The sequence below is a fragment of the Balaenoptera ricei genome, chromosome 20 (assembly GCF_028023285.1).
Source record: "Balaenoptera ricei isolate mBalRic1 chromosome 20, mBalRic1.hap2, whole genome shotgun sequence".
Classification (NCBI taxonomy): Eukaryota; Metazoa; Chordata; class Mammalia; order Artiodactyla; family Balaenopteridae; genus Balaenoptera; species Balaenoptera ricei.
The window spans coordinates 56,567,098-56,587,877 of NC_082658.1; the positions used below are offsets into that span (position 1 = coordinate 56,567,098).

The following is a 20,780-nucleotide window of genomic DNA, read 5'->3' on the forward strand; positions in this document are numbered from 1 at the left end:
CTGAGAATCAGGGCGGTGGGAGAATAAGAAATGAGTACAGTGACCTGCTCTTGTGTTGAGAAAGGGGATATTCACAGGTGACCTAGGATTTATTCTTTAGAGGGGGAGCCTTATGTTTTAATGGCTCTCTTCCTGAAAACTGGGCGGAGGGGGGTGTGTGTTTAAAATTGTGAAAATTTAAATCTTGCTGGTAAGGCTGGGAGCTTAGTTATACAGCCTGATGCTCCAGTGTCCAGATGAAGGCTGGGATTGGACAGTCATTACTGCTTCATAGTGTGTGTGTGTGTGTGTGTGTGTGTATACATATGTGTATGTCTAGATCTGGTTGGCTGAGGATTTAGTCACCGCACAGCTAGGAACCTGGGACCTCCACCCCTTCCTGACTCCAAGCTAGTGTCCATGCAGCGGAGAAAAGCCTAAAAGCCTCAGAGATGCCCTTTTGATGTGTGGGCTCCTCGTCACATTTCCTTTTTCTAGCATCATCTTGGGAGGTACAGGGAAAAGCCTTGGTCATCTTGGCAGGAAGGTTCTCAGTGGCTGGAGCGGCTCCCAGCTTAGAGGGCAGAGACCACAATCAAAGCCAGCACCCACGGGGAGAGAGACAGTCAGAGGAGAGGAAATCCTCATGGAAGGGCTCAGCTCCAGCTGTGGCCTGTGTTGGTGCAGGCTTCCTTGTTCCCTGGGAACACGGGGGTCAGAATCCTGATCTCCAGATGTGCTCCAGGCTCAAAGCCCGGAGAGCATCACGCAAGTCATGGGACCTCCCTGGACCTCGGTCTCCTCATCTATGAAGTCATATTCAGATTTACGGTCTCTGAGCCCCATACAGCTTTGACACTCCACATAACACATCCTCTTTTTTTAAAAAAAATCATAAATTAAAAAAATTTTATGGGTCCCTGATCCAATAGGACAAGGTCTTGTGTAAGTGAAGTTTGTGACCCGGGAACTTGGAAAAGCTGGCAGAGCCAGGAAATCGGGTGGAGGCGGTTTTCTCCTAAGATCCTTACAAATGAGGAGAGTCTCCCATCTTGTGACTTGGCCCTTGCGGTGCCCTGAAGTGGGGTCTTTCAGGCCCAGCCCTCCATCTCATTCCCCTGGGCCTCCTTGGCCAGTCTCTTCACCTCCCTGGGTGTCAGTCTCCTTGTCTCTGAAGCTTGCTCTCATCCTGATTTTACATGAACTCTCCTAGAGGATCCCCCGGGGTCCCCGGTCTGAACAGAAGAGCCTCCTCATGTTTGCACTCCCCCAGTTAACAGGGGCTTTTTACTTGGGAAATGCCTTCTGCTACGAGAAGAGCAGCAGGTTACCACAGCCACAGGCTAGGGATGAAGAGCTTTTAAAAGCATGGAACTTGGAGTTATTGAGACCAGGGTTCAGATTCCACCTCAAGGCAAGGTGTTTACTCTTCGGTGCCTCAGTTTTCCCATCTGAAAATGGGGATAATAGTAGTCCCTCCTCCCTCCTAGGGTTATGGTGTCGATTAAATGAGACGATGCAGAGGAGGTCCCCAGCACATGGCGTGCATGCCACACTGGTGAGCTGTGACAAGTATTAGTACGAGCGGAGAAAAAGAGAGTAACCAGAGCCCCTGCCATTGCCAGCATGCACACCAAGTGGATGGAGACCATTCCTTTGGCTCCCCGTGGCCTTAGTTCTTTCGGTGAGTGTGGTGCACAGGACAGCCGGCCCCTCTCACTTGAGAGTCTCAGCCCCGGGGTGTACTTGAAAGCCGATTCCCACCAGACTGGGCAGGGCCCCAGGGATTTGCCCTAATGCCGTTGCACACCCTTGATAAAGGATTTACACGCTTTGGGAGCAAAATTGCTCCCGAACGACTGGAACGGCAGAGATGGGTGTCCGGCAGCCAGCAGGCGGAGGCCCTGAGCGGAGAAGGTGGGGAAGGGCTGTGCGCATCGAGACGCAGCAGTTCTGAAGGTACTGCTAAGAAAGCCCTGTGGCACCTGAGGGGCTCCCGATGGGTGTGGGGCTGAAAGGTGGATGCGAGGCCCGAGCTGGTCCTCACTGTTGGTCATCGGGTGCTCCAGCACCTCCCCCACTGCACTGTCCAGCCCCTGCCCGCCTACCGGAGCCTGTGCGTGCAGACAACACACACACACACACACACACACACACACACACACGGAACGACCTGTAGGACCTGTGCCTTTCGCCTCAGCTGTAAATCAGGTGCAGGAAGACTGTAGTTAACTAGATCATGGAAGGTCATAATCCAGTTTGGGATGATGGGGCTCCCCCCCTTCCACTTCCTGCCGTCTGCACCTTGATCCGAAAGAGAGGTCGTGCAGCTTGAAACGTTTCTTCTTTTGTCCCTCGTTAGCAACTGCTGGGAGAAAGAAAAGCAGAGCCTCGGAGGAGGCGGACCCAGACAGCTGAGATGAAGTTTGTGGATTATCTGTGGATTTAAATTATCCTCGCCCCCTCATTAGCACGGAGAATTTAGGAGTGGGGAGTGATCGTCGTCGTCAGGGTTGCCAGTGACCTCGGTTGTGAGGGGAAGGTCTTTGCTTTGTGCCCCTCCTACTTTCCTCCAGAGTCACAGGGTCCGTGAAACGGCCTCTTCCCCACGGAGAGGGCGGCACATTGGCCCTGAGCGTGTGCATTGATTCAGCCCATGTTCATGGATTGCCTGCTCCAGGCGGAACTGGGGGTACAGTGGTGACCAGGACAGACACGTACCCCTGGAGCTTGTGTTCTGGAGGGAGGTTGATGATAGAAAAGAAAAAGTAAGCAGAGGATGATGACAGATTGTGGCGAGTTACGTGGAGGAAATAAACAAGGTGGAAGGAGAGAGTAACTGGCGGCAGGGGAGGGGGAGGGGAGCTGCTGTACAGGGCATCCCGGGAGGACCTCTCTGGGGATGGGATGGACTTTGAGATGAGACCTGGGGTGTGAGGCACAAACAGCCATGGGGGCACTGAGGGAGGAGCAGTACCATTGCCTGGAAGCAGGTAAGGGCTGGAGGGCTCTCTGTCAGAAGGGAGGCGACGGGCGCAGAGAGGAGGGGGCCCGTTGCAAGAGCGGTGGATGCCACTGGGGGGCTGAGGACCAGTGACTGGAGAGATACGTCTGGCTTACCTTGTAAGACGCTCCTGCTGTGCGACGTGCCGCAGGTGGGAGAAAACATCTGTGCATCGCATATCCGACCAAGGACTTGAGTCCAGGCTGTGTAGAGGACTCGCAGAACTCCACGATAAGACAACCAACCCCTGAGCTAGAAATGGGCAGAATACTTGAACAGCTACTTAGCAAAGATCCAGGGATGGCAAATAAATACCCAAACCGTCATTTGTCTGCATTAGGGAAATGCAGATTAAAACCACAGCGAGATGCCACTACCCACCCATTAGAATGTTGAAAATAAAAAGTCCTGACAGTCCCAAGCACTGGCGCGGGTGTGTGGTAACCGGAACTCTCGCACACGGCTGGGGAATTCAGAATGGCACAGCTGCTCCGGAAAACAGTTTGTCAGTGTCTTACAAAGTTAAGCATAGACCTGCCATAATACTCAGCAATGCCTCCCCTAGGTATTTACCCCAGACAAACGAAATCTGTGTTCACACCAAAACCTGCACACGGATGTTGATAACAGCGTTATTCGCAACTGCCAAAAACTGGAAACAACCCAACTGTGCTTCAGTGGGTGAATGGACAGCCAGTGGTGCACCCGTCCTGTGAAATCCGACTCAGCAATGCAAAGGAACACGCTGTCGATTGACACAGCAACATGGACGCGTCTCAAATTCACTGGGTGTAAAGGAGGCCAATCTCAAAAGATTACCTACTGTATGACCGCACCGAACATACGGTACCTCCATATATTTTACATACGGTAAATCCCAGAATAAGATGGTCTGAAAAGCTGTAGGGACCGAGAATAGATCCTGGGTTGCCAGGAGTAGGGACGGGGGGGCTCACTGCAAAGGAGGAACACAGGGGGTTCTTGGGAGAGTTGGGCTGTTCTGTGTCCTGAGTGTGGTAGTGGCTACAGGACCCTGTGCATGTGATAAAGCCCATAGGACTGTACACCACAAAAAGCGAACTTGACCGTGTGTGAATGAAACGATGATGATGATGGTGATGACACGCTGCTTCCGTAGGGCTCTGTGATGTTGACTTTGGACCTCCTGGTCCCCTGTCTCCCATTCCTCATGGCTCTGAGCTCACAAAGGGACCAGTCCCCCTGGGGTCGGCATTCACTCCTCCTCCCTGCCCTGCCCCCAGCCCGCCTCCCTGAGCCCCACCCACTGTCTGCACCTTACCCGAGGCCCTTCCCTTCTGGAGTCCCCAGCCATCTCGGCCAGCCTCCACGTTTCTCTTCTCGGGGTCCATCCTCCTCACTCTGTTGGGGAGCAGAGAACACCCCTTAGTGACTGATATGTGTCCTTCCCCCAAGCGCCACCTCTGGGGGGTCCCACCAGGCTTCCCCAAAGAGGCCCAGCACACAGGCAAGAGACATGGGAAGCCTTTGGATCTGAACTTGATTTTCTCTGAAGATTCTGGCCCTTTCTGTCTTCGTGCACAAACTCTCACCTGCGCAGAGGATGCTGCTCTTTCTTCCCCTCCCCCCACCTCTCCCTCCCCCCACCTCTCCCCCCCACCCCCGCCGCCTCCCCCCACAGCAGCAGGAGCTCAGCCTGGTCCACATAACAGGGCCACTCCACAGGGCCCCGCCCGCCCCCGCTTTCTTTGTGGATGGTGTCCAGGTACACAGACAAGTGTCACTCCAAGCAGAGAAGGGTGTTTCACCCTAACCCAGTGCCACGGGCAGAGGAGGACCTTGGGCCTAGGCTGTAGCCCTTGGAGTCCCAGGGACCCCCTGACTGTCTCTAACGGTGCTCACCGACGGCAGTGTCCCAGATTCAGGGCCGGGCGGTTTCTCTCCCTACCGCGCTCCTCTGCAGCCCCGAGGCCTTGTGGGCACTGGAAGGGGCGTTTCCGGCAGACCCTGGCTGGGAAGGGCCGCATCCGGCACCTGGCGTTTGGCACTTTCTTCTTAAAGGACAGGAGTGGCAGGCTCCCCGCACGCACGGGGCGGGCGAGGACGAGGCCGCCCACGGGCAGGGCCCCTGGAGAAGCTCACGGTGCGGCCTCGCTCCTCTGACCCGGTGCCAGCCTCCCGCTCAGCCCGGGCACCCAGCGCGCTCCCCGCCTGAGGCCTGCGTGGGCCGCCCTTTTGCAAACGGTCCTCAGGTTGATGCGTCAGTGAGAGCTGTTGTGGGATCTGAGCTGGGAGGGACTCGAGCCATCACGGAGGTCCTGATGTCTGCTCCACCGGCCTGCTGGGGCGTCAGGGGCCCTCAGAGACGCGGCCTACCTGGAGAAAGCTTCCATCCCCCAGCAGAGGCAGCGACTTCCACAGGGGAGCTGAGGCGTGAAAGGGCCCCCAGGCTGCTTGGTTGAGTGGCGGGACAGTCTGCCTTCTCCTGAGGCCCAGGACGCGCCTGGGCAGAGCCCCTCGGGAAGAAGACGCTTCCCTGAGGCTGAACACAAGCTGTGAGTGTGCTCAGGGGCCCAGAACAATGTACCACAGGCCTGGAGCTTAAACAACAGACATTTATTTCTCACTGTTCTGGAGGTTGGAAGTACAAGACCAAGGTGGCCGCAGGGCTGGTTCCTTCTGAGGCCTCTCCTTGGCTTGGAGGCGGCCGTCTTCTCCCTGTGTCCTCACGTGGCCTTCCCTCTGGGTGTGTCTGTGTCCTCATCTCCTCTTCTAACGAGCACACCAGTCATACTGGATTGAGGCCCACTCCAGTGACTGAATTTTACCTTAGTCACTCCTTTAAAGAACCTGTGTGTGAGTACAGTCGCATCCTGAGGGATGGGGGTTAGGACTCCAGCATTTGAATTCTGGGGGGACATAATTCAGTTCATAACATGAGTTCACAACTGGCTGGAGGCCTGGGTGGTGGCCGTGAAGACATCTGAGGTGAGGTTTGGTGCTGCGGTTGTTCTGTCTCCCCCTCCTGTCTGGGGCTGCTCCAGGGGGTCTGGGTGCCAGGCCCGCTCCCCTCTCCTCCACACGCATGTGTCCTGGGATTGCTGCCATTTGAGGGCCCCTCCCCTGGAGCCAGGTCCTCAGGAAAAGTAGGTAGATGTCCTGGTGGGAACCCAGGATGGGTTTCCAGAGCCAGGGCTTGAGCTGCAGTGGAGGGGGGCCAGCCTCAGGCGTGCCTCTCCTCCTGATGGGAGCCGTGGGCCTCCAGGGATCCAGGGCAGAGAGCGTGAGAGGGAGCAGGAAAGGCAGTGTCCCGGGGTCAGAGCTGAGAGGGCCTCTGGCCATCACGGGGGCCCTGATAGCTGCTCCACCGGCCTGCCTTCCAGGTCAGCTTTGCGGGGGCTCTCGGCAACCCTGGTACACTTCTCGTAGCTGACGACCCGAATCTCAGAGAGGAGATTCTGGCCCGGTGCAGCAGGTCATGGTGTCGGGTGGGGTGGCCCGTGGGTGTGGAGGCTGGGCCTGGTGTGCCTGGCAACAAGAGTGCTTTCCTAGACCCCTGGGCCAGGACACTGCAGTGGGCCGTGGCAGTCGGGGTGACGGGCCCAGGGGACAGGCCACTGCCCTGGATCTTAGCCTGTTGAGTTGGAAACAACTTTAGTGCAAGTATAGACCTCCTGCCTTAGAGATGAGTCACCCGAGGCTCAGAAAGAGTGAGGCAGTAGCTCAGGGTCACACAGCATTACTGGCAGGGCAGGGTCAGACCTGGGTCTCTCGACACTCATCTGAAACCTTCTGTGTGTCCTGAGCTGTCCGTTTCTGGCTGAGGACCCAGAGCAAGGACAGTCTGTCTTCTCCTCTGCACCGGGAGGCCCTCCAGCCCACATGTTCGTGAGAAACCTAATCCGGCCACCTTCTCAGGGCCCTGGGCTTCCGCTTGGTCTCACCTTCCTCTTCATGGAAAAACCCTCCGGTAGATTGTTTCCCAGGACCAGGTGCTGCCTGCTGCGTGCACACGGGTGACCTGCTGGGGAAGGGCCTGACCTCCTCTGTAAAGGAGTTGCTGACTTCCCAGGAAACGGGCGTCCCCAAATGGGCTTCTTGTGGCAGAAAACATTCTGACCCAGACCTCGTTCTTGGAAGAATCGGAGAGGCTCTCTCTTTGTCCCCTTAACCAGACCCCCTGCCAAGGAAAAGACTTCCACTTGCCTCACATCTGCATCCTCCCGGCTCAGCTTGTCCCCAGCCGCTCCCCTGCCCACTGTGGCGCTGCGTGTGCGTGTGTGCGTGTGTGAGAGCCTGTAGGGATCTATGTGTGTGTGTGTCTGGGTGTGTTTGGGGGTTGTAGGGATATGGCAGGATCCCTTTGGTTTTCTCTCCCTAAGGACCAGGGCTGGGGCCTCCTTTGTGGGCAGCTCAGGCCCCCTTCCTATGACACTGCTAGCTGGATTCCCTGGTCCAAGGCTATAGAGGACCGTCTGTGGGCTGTTGTCATCCATCAGTTCTCCTCACACCTTGAAGCTCACCCTTCTTTGCACAGAGGGTATAACTTAGGCTTTCCTTATTCATGGGCTTTTGGGAAAAGTCTTTACTTTGGGGCCGTTTAGCTTGGAATTGAGAATGAGTGCAATGCAAGTCTCTGTGTTGGGAGTGCATTCGGCTGCACGTAAGGGACGTCACCCGGCCTTGGTTGTAACAGGGAAGTGTGTATTTCTCCTTGCAGAACAAGAAGCACAGAGGGGCAGTCTAGGGGGTGAGGGCCCTCGGTGATGTGCTCAGAGATCAGGCGCTTTCTGTCTCCCGGTCCGTGGTCTCCTCTGTATGGTCTTACTAACTTCACAGGCTGGTGTGAGGACCAGAAGGACTACCTATGGGAGCGTGGATGTGCTCAGGTGTCCCCAGGTGTCCGGGTGGCAGGGCTGTGCTGCAGGAGTGCTCCACCTCTGGGGATGGTCCCGCCGCCCTGGAGGTGACCTGAGTAGCCTCCTGAGACCCCCCACCCTGTGGGACCCTGCTGGCTTCTCTTCCTGGAACAGTGATTTTCGAGGAAGCACAGTCAGCCTGCTGCCTCTGTGAGACCAAGGGCCAGTCGGTCAGAGTCTTTGCGGAATCCTGGGGGAAAGATGTGGAGACCACACAGCAAAGTGCCCTCTCCTCTAACCAAAGGATGGCCCTAAGGATGCACCTGCTCCACGAAGCAGACAACGCTGCTTTGCCATCACCCAGGGTGGCCCTCAGCTCTGCCGACCTCAGCTGGTGCCCGGCTCCTCCCCGGCAGCCCACCAGCCTGTGGGGTTAAGGGGTCACCGGCTTCGAAGGGCCTCGGGTGAGGGTGATGCACGCTGCTCCCCCCAGATTCTGCTCTGGGCTGGCCCCTGCCTCGGTTAAGACGACCTGGGCCTGCGGGTGACTTGGCTCTGAGCCTCCAGTGACCAAGCAACCTTTGGTGATCTCCTCCCAGCCAAGTCCAAGGCCCAGAAGTTACTGGCACGCAGCTGTGTTCCGTCAGCACGGAGGGGAGGGCGTCTTGGCCTGGGTTTTAGGATTACCAGCAGGCTTGTGAGGCCGGCCAAGCGAGGTCAGCTGGCAGGGGCCTCGGGACTCCACATCTGCCTGGTGCCCACACCCGCGGCAGCGGCTTGGGATGCCAGGGTCCTGTGCTGTGGCCCTCTTGCCGTCACCAGGCCAGCTCAGAGACGCTGTCTGTGCCCCGTCACCCTTCCCATCACAGGGAGGGATCTAAGGTCAGAGGTCGTCTCCCACCATCCCCTCCTCACATTATCATTCGCAACATGCATCAAGACTGAGTGAAGAAGAAGAAGAAGAAGAAAGAACCAATAGGAAATGAACTTGAATTTAGGGTAGGTTTTAGACAAGTTTCTAACAGAAGGATTTGCTGCTGTCTACAGGGGCAGGATTGGGACAGTTCCATGTCCTCCCCCAGGCCTGTGGTCCCTGCCATCCTCTCACCTGACACGGAGCACCCCGCGGCCAGGACCCCCCACTCCCAGAGTTTCCAGAAGCTCTCACGTGTCCAGACACAACTTTGACAAACAATTCCTCACATTCCTCTCCTTTCTGCCCCCTCCCCGCTCCTTCTTCCTCTTCCTAATTCTCCTCCTCAGCCACTCCTGGGCCCGAGGCCGGCTGGGAGAAGGCCACATCTTCACCCACGGCCTCCTGCCCTCACGCTGAGCAGTGCGGCTGGGGAGGTGCTAGTTTAGCTCTTTCGGGAGCTCTGCTCTCACTTATTCCCCGGCATACTTTTTTCCCATTGGGAATAGAAACAGAGCAGCTCTGGCACCAAGTGAAGTTGCTGCAGGATGCCCTCCTGCTGACGACTCTCCACCCTCTCCAGGCTTCCCTGGGGAGGGGGAGAGGGGAGGGCAAGGGGGACCCCAGGGATCCGGGGAGAACTTTGGCCTCCTTCATCCTGCCCTCCCTTCCCTACCCGCGCTGAGTCCACTGCCTAGGTCCAGGGAGGCAGGTGACCTGTGTCTGCAGGTCCCGCAGTTCTTGCCCGAGCATCACGGAGTTGGTGGCAATCTTAGTCCACTAGGGCTAACATAGCAAGACACCACAGACCGGGTGACTTAGACAACAGATACTTCTCACAGTTTTGGAGGCAGAGAAGTCCAGGATCGATGTGCCTGCAGATTTAGTGTCTGATGACAGTTGCTTCCTGGTTTGCAGACCACTGCCTTCTTGCTGTGTAGAGAGATAGCTTTTCTCCTTCCTCTTCTCAGAAGGGTGCTGATCCCATCATGAGGGTCCCACCCTCATGACCTCATCTAAACCTAATTACCGGCAACTTCCCTGGTGGTGCAGTGGTTAAGAATCCGCCTGCCGATGCAGGGGACAGGGGTTCGAGCCCTGGTCCGGGAAGATCCCACATGCCGCGGAGCAACTAAGCCCGTGCGCCACAGCTGCTGAGCCTGCGCTCTAGAGCCCGCGAGCCACTGAGCCTGCGTGCTGCAACAACTGAAGCCCGCACGCCTAGAGCCCGTGCTCTGCAACAAGAGAAGCCACCACTGCAGTGAGAAGCCCGCGCACAAAGAGTAGCTCCTGCTCAATGCAACTAGAGAAGGCCCACACGCAGCAATGAAGACCCAAAGCGACAAAAAATAAATAAATAAATAAATAAACCTAATTACCTCCCAAGGGAAGGGCCCACCTCCTAACGCCATCACATTGAGGGTTAGGGCTTCAACATATGAATCTGCAGGTGGGGACACAATCATTCAGTCCATAATAGAGGGGATGTTGCCTCAAACTCCTCTGGCCATTTCATCACTGGGATTGGGTCCTTGGAACACAGGGAGGGAGCCTCAGGGTGCAGTGTGATAGGGTGGGCAACCCCAGCTCTTTAGCCCGTTCCAAATTAGGAGGAGGGGTGTGGGGTACAGCAGCGGCTGGCCTAAGAATCAGGGCCTCACGGCACCTCCCAGCTTGGCCATTCCTTTTCTGCAAGGTCCTGGGGGTTCCTTCACCTTCGAGTCTTCGCATTAATCGGGGTCTGTAAGTGATCGCTGTGACTCCTCCTAGTGCTACGGTTGATGGGCTTTGTGATCCAGAAGCCTGTGTCTCAGACTGCCTGGCTGCGGATCAGGGTGGGTGGACAGAGCAGAGCGGGGGCCGCAGCCTGGGGGGGGAGGTCGCACCCCCGTGGTGAATCCCCTAGGGCTCCATCACGCCCCACACTCTGTCCCTCCCACCCAGAGGGTCAGGAGCTGGCTGGGGGCAGAGGAGTGACAGGGCACAAACCAGCCTGTGAGGGGCAGGCGTACCCCCAGTTCTGACTCCTGCACTCACGCTCAGCCCGTGGGCTGTGTAGACCTTCCTCCCGGGGCTTCAGAAGGGCTCCCCGACTTCACCCTTGCCACCCAGATGGTCCTTTCAAGTCGGTCTGTTCTGATTTTCATTCCCCTGTTTCCAGGTAGGCCGGTGGTCAGGCATCAGAGCTTCTGGAATGTGTGCGGGCTTGGCTCCCCCAGCCTTGCTCTTCCCCTGGGATGGGGTCCCGGGCGCCACTGGGTGGGGAGGACCCTGGGGGGAGGGTGTGCTCTGGTCACTCCCCGACCCACCCGCCTCTGACCCCCCTGTCGTGTGTTCTCCACAGCCTGCGATTGCCACCCTGTGGGCGCCGCTGGCAAAACCTGCAACCAGACCACGGGCCAGTGTCCCTGCAAGGATGGTGTGACTGGCATCACCTGCAACCGCTGTGCCAAGGGCTACCAGCAGAGCCGCTCCCCCATCGCCCCCTGCATAAGTATGCCAGGGCGCCCTCCTCCTGCAGGCTGGGGGGGGGGTGCGGGCTCGGGGCTGGGGGGGCCCTTCCCGGACACGGGTCACCTGCATCCAGTGGGGACAGTGCTCACTGAGGTGGCCCTCTGCGCTCAGGGAGCCCGTGTGAGACCCCCCAAGGCTGCGGGGGTCTCCGCAGAGCCAGCCCGTTTGTGGCTCTCTGTCCTGAAAAGACAGTTTCCTGCTCCCGGGGTGTGGGGTAAGGGGGGGAAGCAAGCCCCTCTCCTCAGCCCAGGTCCTGTTCCCATATTCCACCTTGACTCTGGGCCTGGGCCTGGGTTGGGGGGCCTGGATCAGGGGCTGCCACTGCTGCTGTGGGAATTCCAGGATCCCCAGCCCCTGGCAGATTCAGAACTGAAAGGACGGACTCCACAAGGCCTCTGAGAGAAGCCGGCACGGCTCCCATGCGCCCTTCGGAAGGGTGGCAGTGCTCTATGCGGGTCCCAGAGGCCCTGGCAGGCCAGCTGTCAGCCCCTTAGTTGCTGGAACTTGGGGAGGGGCGTGAGCAAGCTGGGAGGGGTCGCTCAGGGGCCTTGGCTCGGAAGCGTTTTAACATCTTACAGCTGGTAGGATTGCGCAGGTGTTACGAGCTGGATTAGCCCTGGATGGAAGTCAGGCCTGGTTGGGTGCTGGCCCCCGGCCTCAGCCTCGTTGATTCCGTGTGCAGGGCTGACCTGCGCCCAGAAAGGAGGGGGAAGAAGGCGTGAATCCTGGCCTACTAGGCAGACACCAAGGATAAGGCTGCTTTTCTGGAGCAGGAGTTAGCATGCTCTGCTCGGGGATTTGGCCCACTGCCTGTTTCTGTGTGGCTCGATGGGGTTTTGGGGTTTTTTTTTTTAAACCTTTTTAAAAAGATTGAAACAAAAATTAAAAGACTACTAATTTATGACATGCGAAAATGATATGAAAGGAAAAGTTCAGTGTCCATTAAATAAAGTTTTATGGGACCCAGCCGTGCCCACTTGTGCCCGTGCTACCTGTGGCTGCTTTGGGGCTCTGACGGCAGAATTGAGTAGTTGCAACAGAGACCCTACGACCTGCAGGGCCTAAAATTTTTGCCAGCTGGCCCTTGGCAGGAGAAGTCAGCCGACCCCTGCTTTAGGTTTTTCAGCATCCTGTAGCTCTGGGTGGGTACTGGCTTCTCAGGTCAGGCACAAGGGGCTTGGAACAAATAACCTGAGGCAGAAGCAGGAGGCTGGGGACCCCTCAGCCCCGCAGCTGCTTGGGGTTCTTGGAGTGACCCCCTAGATCTTGCAGGGAATGTTCTCACGCCAGGCGGGAACCTTAAACCCCCAACACCTCAGCTGCCCGACTTGGGTGCGGCCTCACGTCCAGGACACCACAAGCTGTGTGGGTTCCAGCAGCTTTTCTGACCAGTTTCTACATCAGGAGATGTTTCCTTGTTGGCAGGGGTCCAGTAACAGCGGATAACCTAAATTCAGGCCATGGGAAATTGAGCTTGGATCCATTCAGGGCAGAGCAGGTTGGAATGGGTTTTCACGACGTCTGATTGTCAGGGTCTCACAGCTTGCAAGGGTCTTTCTTTTCCGTCCATCCAAAGAGCTGCACGGTGAACATTTTTAGAAAGCTGGGAGGAAATTAGCACCACCATCTGGGCTTATGAAAACATGGAGGAAGAAAATGAGGTCTCCCTTTTAAAGGGAGTCAGGAGCTGTTGGGTTTCCCAGAAATGGCTGAAACCAACATTTCAAATCCCCAGGGGGAAAGGCCTTGAAACGGAGCTGATGTTTCAGAATTAGGGACAGAAACCTTGGGAGACTGGAGCCGTCACTTTCCAACACGCTCTGTACCCTCTCCCTTCCTCTCGCAAAGGGCGGGCTAATGCTGGGGAGAGCATTCCCACCAAGGACCTGAAGACCCGGGCCTCCATCCTGGGATTTCTGTGAGCTCTTTCTGCCGGCATCAGGCTACAGGTGCCCAGACAGTGCCTTGGACACTTGTGTCTGTTTCGGAACAGCTCTGGGAGCCCCGGGGCCCTCCGCTCACGTCCCAGAGCCAGGCCTCAGGAGCTGGACTTGGGCAGCCAGGGTGCCTCCATGGCCACTGGCCCCAGCCCCATTCCTGGACTTGTAAGATTAGGCTGGGCTGTCTGGATTTCCCTCTGGAATGTTCCTGCTGGGCCAGGTGGCTCATGAAGGCTCAGAGAGGGCCTGGTACGAGGCCCGGCTTCTTAATGAGCTGCTGTGACGGGGCACCTGTAGCTTGTTGTCGCTGATAAAATCACCTGAGAGCACGATTTGACTCCGAATCGAGGGCTGGGTCTTCTGCCTGTTCCTTCTGAAGGTGCAGAGGCTGGCTTCTGTGGGTGATCCTCACGTTTGCCCCCAGGCCCGGGTATTCCATCTCGACCCCCCCAAGCCTCAGATTGCAGCTAATCTAGAGTCTGGGGTTCCGAGGGAGGTCTTACCCCTAATAGTCAGATGGTGGCCAGAATCAGTGGGATTCGTGGAGGCCTCTGTGACCCCCTGTTCACATGGTCACTCAGCAGGGGAGTTGGGTCCCTGTCCCTCAGGGACTTTCAGTTCGTGGTTTGGCCTCATCTAGAAAAAGGAAGCCGGGGACGTGAAGCCTGGGTCTTCCCAGAGGCTGCCTGAACCTCCTCACGTTTTCTGAGCACCAGGCGGGAGCTTGTAGAAACTAGTTGCCGTTCTAGGTAGGAGAGGAATGGTCCCCAAAAAGCACATGCTTCTGTCAGGCCCTACAGTCTTCCGTATTGTCAGTCTTTTCTGCCCACCGAGAAAATGCCTTAGCTTCTGAGATGCAAGATGTGAGCCCATGGGAACTTGGGCCAGGGGTGCAGGCCCCTCTCTGCACATGGAAGACACCTCCCAGCCCCTCACATGTCACCCCTGCCATGGACCCCTTCCCCACCAGTGAGTCAAGGTCAGACCGGGCCACGCAGCACCATCGTGATGAGCAGGGGGCCCGGGGACCCCTCTCTCTGCCCCAGGGGCCGAGGTGAGTCAACAACACGCAGACAGCAGAGGGGTCAGGGTCCTGCCTTCCCCTCGATCCTGTCCCTGCCAGGCGGAGGGACGGCTTCCAGAAGAGAGCAGGTAGGGTGCCCGGGCCTCCACGCCGGCTTTCCCTTCCTCCCTGACCGTCCTCTCCTGGGGCGAGGAGTGGGGCTGGGAGGGAGGGCCCAGGAAGGCTGGAAGGAGTCTGCACTGCGCTCGTTCTTTTCTAACATGTTCTTATTGTTTCCCCTTCCTCCCATCCTGAACCCCACAAAGAGATCCCCGTGGCACCGCCGACCACTGCAGCCAGCAGCGTGGAGGAGCCCGAAGGTAGGTTTCCCCCTTTGCTGCTTTCCTGCTTTTGCTGTGGGGTGGGGTGGGGCCTGGGGAAGGGGGTTAGAGGGGCCAGACTCCTCTGAACCACCATCGGGGTGCTGGTTGGTATGAGTGGTACCCCTGGGCTGGATTGAGGAGGATGGAGCCACAGGGCATTTTTCTGCGATGTCCCTTCCAAGAATGGTGCCTAAGGCTAGCCTGTCTCCCAAGCCTGGGACCCTCAAAGCCACGTTCCTCCTGCTCAGCCAGCGAGGGTAAGAAGCTGCCTTCCAGCCCAGGGCCACCTGAGCTGGGGGTAACTCCTTTCGGGGTTGCAGAGAAGGAAGGAGATGGGTGGTGGGGATGAAAAAGGCATTCTAGAGCATTGGGGTCCACAAACAGAATTGGGGGGGAGGGCATGAATCGGGACAGGAAGAGACTCACCCCCTCACTGTCCCTTCCTTCTAACTGAAATCAAGAGTTTCCTGGAAAAAAAAAAAAAAGGCTTTCCTGGTGGTCCAGTGGTTAGGAGTCCGCACTTCTATTGCAGGGGACGTGGGTTCGATCCCTGGTCGAGGAACTAAGATCCTGCATGCTGTGTGGTGTGACATAAAAAAAACAAAACAGTTTTCTTTATTGCAAAGGTGGGCCACAAACCATAGCCAGGCCAGCAACATCAGTGATTTGGCCACCAGCAGAAATCCCAGCCGTTTTCACATCACGTTAGAGTTGGTGCAGCTATCATGGAATATTATTTATGCTCACTAAATTGCTTCAGAATGGTGGAAGTTACCAGACCCGCTGCTAGATCCTGATTTATAATCGTTAATAAAGAAACACATACATTACGTAACTGTACCATAAATCTGGGGTTTGGGAAATATTTGGGTTAAGTGTATTTCAGTATTTATTAGTTTCCTTTGTAGTCCTATGGATTTTATTTCTGCATTTAAAAACATTACTGTGAGAAAGTAAAAATATCACTGTGACGTCCGTGGACGTCACCAGTCCTTGGTACAAGAAGGGCCACCCAGTCCTGGCTTTGGGTACAGAGAGGGATTGGAGCCTGGCTGGAGGGGGCACCAGGAGAGCAGGCCATGCTGTACCCAGCGCCCTGGGCCTGTGGTCACATGGGGCTTTTGTGTACTGGTACTTGGAGTAGGAGTGGGAATGGGGGGCAGGAATGGTGACAGTGGGGCCCTGCAGGGACATTGGTGTCAGCTCTGGGAACCCCTTTGCTCCTCCCCAGATCCACCTGTTGGGGAGGTCTGTGCACCCATGTGGTCACCTGAATACTTTAGTTTTTTAATTTTTTACTTTTAATTTTTGGCCACGTGGCACAGCCTGCGTGATCTTAGTTCCCCGACCAGGGATCGAACCTGCGCCCCCTGCAGGCGGACCACTGGACCGCCAGGGAAGTCCCCACCTGAATACATTAGAATAGACTGGATTTTTTTGAATATTGGCCATGCCCTGGGAACTTGAGAGAAAACGGATTCAGAACTTGGATGTGTGCCATCACCAAACAGCCCTCAAAGAGGAAAGGACAGAAAATTTCAGGGAGTGCTGGAGACTACACCGGGGAAAACCAAAGATATTTTGGTGTTGGGTGGTTGGGCAGAGTCTTCCGTCACCTTTGGTTGAGCCTCGGGGGACACTTACAGGAGAAATAGTGCTGGGAAGGGGATGAAGGAAGCAGCATCACGGGTGCCTGGGAGGCAGGAGGAGGAAGCTCTTTGGTAAAAACACAATAAAAGGAAGAGCCCAGTTCGTTCAGATCTCGGGTAGAGCAGTTGTGAAGCGAGAAGACACTTCCAGTTAATGTAGTCGCGATTCTTGCTTCCTTGCTGTGACATGAGTCCCATCAGAGCTCACCGGGGCTGAGAACGCAGCTCATCCAAGGACAAGGCATGTCTTCACCCTCTGTCTCTCTCACCTCCCATTTTTCTGGTCCTTGCAACCTTGTCTTTCAGTTTCTTGCAGTGGTTTTGGCTTTTTCCTTCCACTTTAGAAATGGGGAAATGGAAACAAAAATAGAGGAGAAGCAAAAAACAACTCATGAGATTTCTGTACACACCACAAGAAGCTGGTATAAAGCATGCAACGATCTCCGCTCAACCAGACAAAAGATTCCTGGGCAACTAACAAACACTTGTAGCATGTTTCTTTGAAAAGTCTTTATCAACTCTCAGTTAACTTTTCTGACTCCTTTTGATTTTGTCACTGTTTATTTCCTTTCTTCTTTCTGGATGTTTAAAAACATGGTTTAAATGGATGCAAACAGTAAATGAACACCCTTTAACAAAGTGCTTTCTCCACAGAGGGGCTAAGTGAGCAGGTGTGATGTTTGCTGGGATCCTGTGTCCTTGGCCAGACCCTTTGTGACCTTCTCTGGGTCTCCGAATGGTCAGAATCTGTGATGCTTTTTCTGGAGAACTCGGGCCAGGTCTAGACTGCGGGCGCTGGGACTCTGGGGTCTGCTACCACAAAGAGGCCCTGCTCTCCTTATCTCAGCAGGAGGGACGTCATGGGCAGGAGGCCAGGGGGCCCCCTGGGGAGCGGGGCCTGGGAGCTCAGTACTTCCAAGCCTGTCGATTCTTGCAGTGTTTGAATAGGGAAGGCCTCCGTGCTGGGCTGCCTGAGAAAAGCTTGTTTACTTTTGCCTGCGGAACAGAGGAGAATTAATAAACCAAGAATTTGTCCTGAAAGCTGATGGACATAACCTCCCCCTGAACCCATCCCCTTGAAGGGCCAGCTCACTCCGGGAATGCTGTCCACCTGCTGGCTAAGCTGGCTGGTACCCCGTCTCGGGGCAGGGAGGCGAGGAACCCTGTGCCCGTGGGAAGCCTGGGGCCAGGAGGGAGATGGGGCCACCGACGCTAAACCCATCTACTTGTGGTTGTAGAGACCTCCACCGCCTGCCTTCCCTTGCCCTGCATCAACTCCGAGGTAGCTGTCGGAGTTTGTTTGGTTTGTGGGGACCCCTTGGTTTAGCAGAAGGAGCACTGTCTTGGAGCCGGGAGATCTGGGGTTGATTCTCCCCTGGCTGTGAGGCCTTGGACAGAGCAAAGACTTCTCTTTTCTGCTTCCTTGAAGGATGAAGGGGTGGGACCAACGGTCCTGGGCCCTCCGCACCCTGCTTCTCCTGGGAGGATTGAACTTCTCCTGCTAATCAGCTTTCTTCTTCCTTGTAAATGCCTGCTTGCTCCCCTCCCCCCTCTGCTGACCAGCTTCTTCCACGGGCCTTGCAGATCCCCATGAGCAGAGGCACGCAGGTAAACAGTTAACACCTGGCTGGGGTGGGGCCTGATGTATAGCATTTGCTGCTTTCCCTGGTATAAACGGCTCCCACGTGGGAGCCCACGTGAGCCTCCCCCGGAGACTGAATGTAGATGCCGGAACCAAGAAGTCCTGAGGGAGGAAGGGCCGCCTCTCAGCGGGGTGGGAAAGCTGCTGACTTCAGCTGGCCTCCTGGGCTTGAAGGGGCATATGGCTGCCGTCCGAGTGGAAGCTGGACCCAGGATGGAGGTACGAGAGTGAACGACCAGCTCTTCCCCGCCGCCCCCAACTGGGTCTGGGGGCCACCCTCTGGCCCAGTTGCACTCACCCCCTTTGGGGCCCCGAGTGGTGCCCTTTGCCAGCTCCTCCAGGGGTCCCGCGGGGGGTGGGGGTGGCTTCTGAGGGCCCCCGGCAGCCGTTCGGGGGAGCCTGGCGGCTGAACCTACGGGAGCCGCCCCGCCTCAGGTGCTGCCGGGTGTGGGGTGGGAGTGGGCTGAGAGATGTCACCTCTGGTGGCCTCGCAGCACCTCCATTTTTTTCATGGAAGGCAATTGGGTTTTTATAGACCTGCCGCTGGATAAACTTGGGTTGTTCTCATTTTAGGCTTTGGTTTTCCAGGGTAGGGGGTAGGTTGGGTGAGTAGAGGAAATGAGTTGATAAGAGTTGAACGCAGTATTGGCCGAGTGTTCGGGCGGTGGGGGGCGGGGGGGAAGGGCACTGAGCTGGGAGTTCTGCCTGGTCTTGTTTCCTCCCCTGTGAACCGGGGTCATGATAACCCTGTTGTGTACGGTTGTTGTGGGGATTAAATGAGATGCTCTGGGTAAAGCCTTTGGTTCAGTGGCGGGCTTATCCTAAGTGCTCAGTAAAAAAGCAATGGAGGGGCTTCCCTGGTGGTGCAGTGGTTAAGCATCCGCCTGCCAATGCAGGGGACGCGGGTTCGAGCCCTGGTCTGGGAAGACCGCACATGCCGCAGAGCAACTAAGCCCGTGAGCCACAACTACTGAGCCTGTGCTCTAGAGCCTGCGAGCCACAGCTACTGAAGGCCGTGTGCCTAGAGCCCGTGCTCCGCAACCAGAGAAGCCACCACAATGAGAAGCCCGCGCACCGCAACAGAGAGTAGCCCCCGCTCGCTGCAACCAGAGAAAAGCCCGAGTGCAGCAATGAAGACTCAGTGCAGCCAAAAATAAATAAAAATTAAAAAAAAAATTTTTTTTTAAAGCAATGGAACGCCATGGAAAATACAAACACTGCAGTGTATAGAAGGGTTGAGCTGAGCTGAAGTCTCTTAGCTCCTCACCAGGGATGTGGGTTTGCGTGAGGACAGGTGTAGAGAGTCAGCCAGAGGGAGGGCTCTTGAGAAGAACTTGATTGGGAACAGGTGGGGCTGCCCAAGGCAGAAGCGAGGTGGCCTCCTCACAGACTGTAAGACCCTGTTAAAGACTGGAAATCAATTAAAGGGCTTGACTTCACCATAGCCAAAAGGTGGAAACAGCCCAATATCTACCTTTGGGACAGAATGGATGGTGGCAGAATGGATAAACTCCATGCAGTATATCCAGACAGTAGAATATCATGCAGCCATAAAAAGGAATGAAGTACTGGCACATGCTATAACTTGGACGAACCTTGAAAATATTATGCTGAGTGAAAGAAGCCAGACACAAAAGGCCACACAGTGTATGATTCTATTTATGTGAAATGCCCAGAATAAGCAAATCCAGAGACAGAAAGATTAGTGGTTGCCGAGGACTGGGAGGAGGGACGGATGGGGAGTGACTGTCTCATGGGTACAGGCTTTCCTTTTGGGGTGACAGAAAGTTCTGGAACTAGAGAGTGGTGATGGGTAATGTTGTGAATATACTTAATGCCACTGAATTGTACATTTAAAAATCGTAAATTTCATGTTATGTGTGTTTTACTACAATTTTTTTAAAAGTTGAGTTTTTGAGGTCAGAGTTCAAGGGTGCAGGGAATCTGGTTTGTTTGGGTGGAGAGCAGGAGCCCTGGGGACAGGGCGCTGGGGCTCGGGCAACTGTGGGGGACATGCTTGCCTTCCTGACCTCTTGCTCCCTGGGAGACTTTTGAGGCTGGGGGGCCCACTTAGTACCTCCCCACTTCGTCTCCAAGCAGAAATAGCTCAGCCAACATGGGGGAATGGCGGACGTCCTCTGTTGCCTTCCAGACGTATGGCAGTGGCCGTGTTAAAAGTGTTAGGTTGAAAAGGTCTGACTGCACAGCCTGCATCCTTTTAGAGTCATCTGAGGAGAGGATGTGGTTCCCTGGGTCCCGGGTAAGGGAGCCATTGGTACTCCCGGTATAGGAGAGAGGCACCTGTGCGTCCATGGCGGGGAGCTAGGATCACGGACCATATCACTTGTAAGCAGCTCGTGCCACTTGTAAGAAGGAGGTCTGTTAATTGACTGAGTGCTGATTGGTTTTCAAAAGATGGTGTGACACAGGATGTAGGGCTGTCCGGGGTCAGCTGTATGAGTAAATGGCTGTCAGATAAGTATTATCCCGGGAAGTGTTTGGACCAGACCCAGGAGTAAAGATAGATCGATTCTGGCTCAATGAAGGAGGAGGAGACGACATTTATATCATGCTTGCTACGCGCTCAGCACTATTCCTGATTCTTAGCCATTTAATCATTTCTTCCACCCAGATGAGGTAGATACTGCTGTTACCCCATTTTATGTAGGAGAAACTGAGGCACAGAGAGGTCAGTGAGCTGGGATCCCAGCCAAGGTCTCCTGGCCTCAGAGTCCGTGAGTGACATTAACCTCCCCATCATCATTCTGCCTCTCAGTAGTCATGCTGGTTGGTCAATTTAGGGTAATTAAAAAATATATAAATATATATATATATACACACACACTTACGTGTATACACACACACACCTGACTGTGTGGTAACATCCCACCAAGAGAGAAGACAAACTTGTGCAT

General features: G+C 55.7%; 1 protein-coding gene across 1 annotated transcript in view; it reads left to right on the forward strand.

Moving 5' to 3' along the window:
* The window catches only part of NTN1 (netrin 1), a 189,805-nt gene that overhangs the window by 126,866 nt on the left and 42,159 nt on the right, over nucleotides 1–20,780 (forward strand). Inside the window, exons 4-5 of the mRNA XM_059908934.1 lie at nucleotides 11,079–11,228; nucleotides 14,518–14,571. Of these exons, the coding sequence (XP_059764917.1) occupies nucleotides 11,079–11,228; nucleotides 14,518–14,571 (204 nt within the window). The remainder of the gene's footprint in view (nucleotides 1–11,078; nucleotides 11,229–14,517; nucleotides 14,572–20,780) is intronic.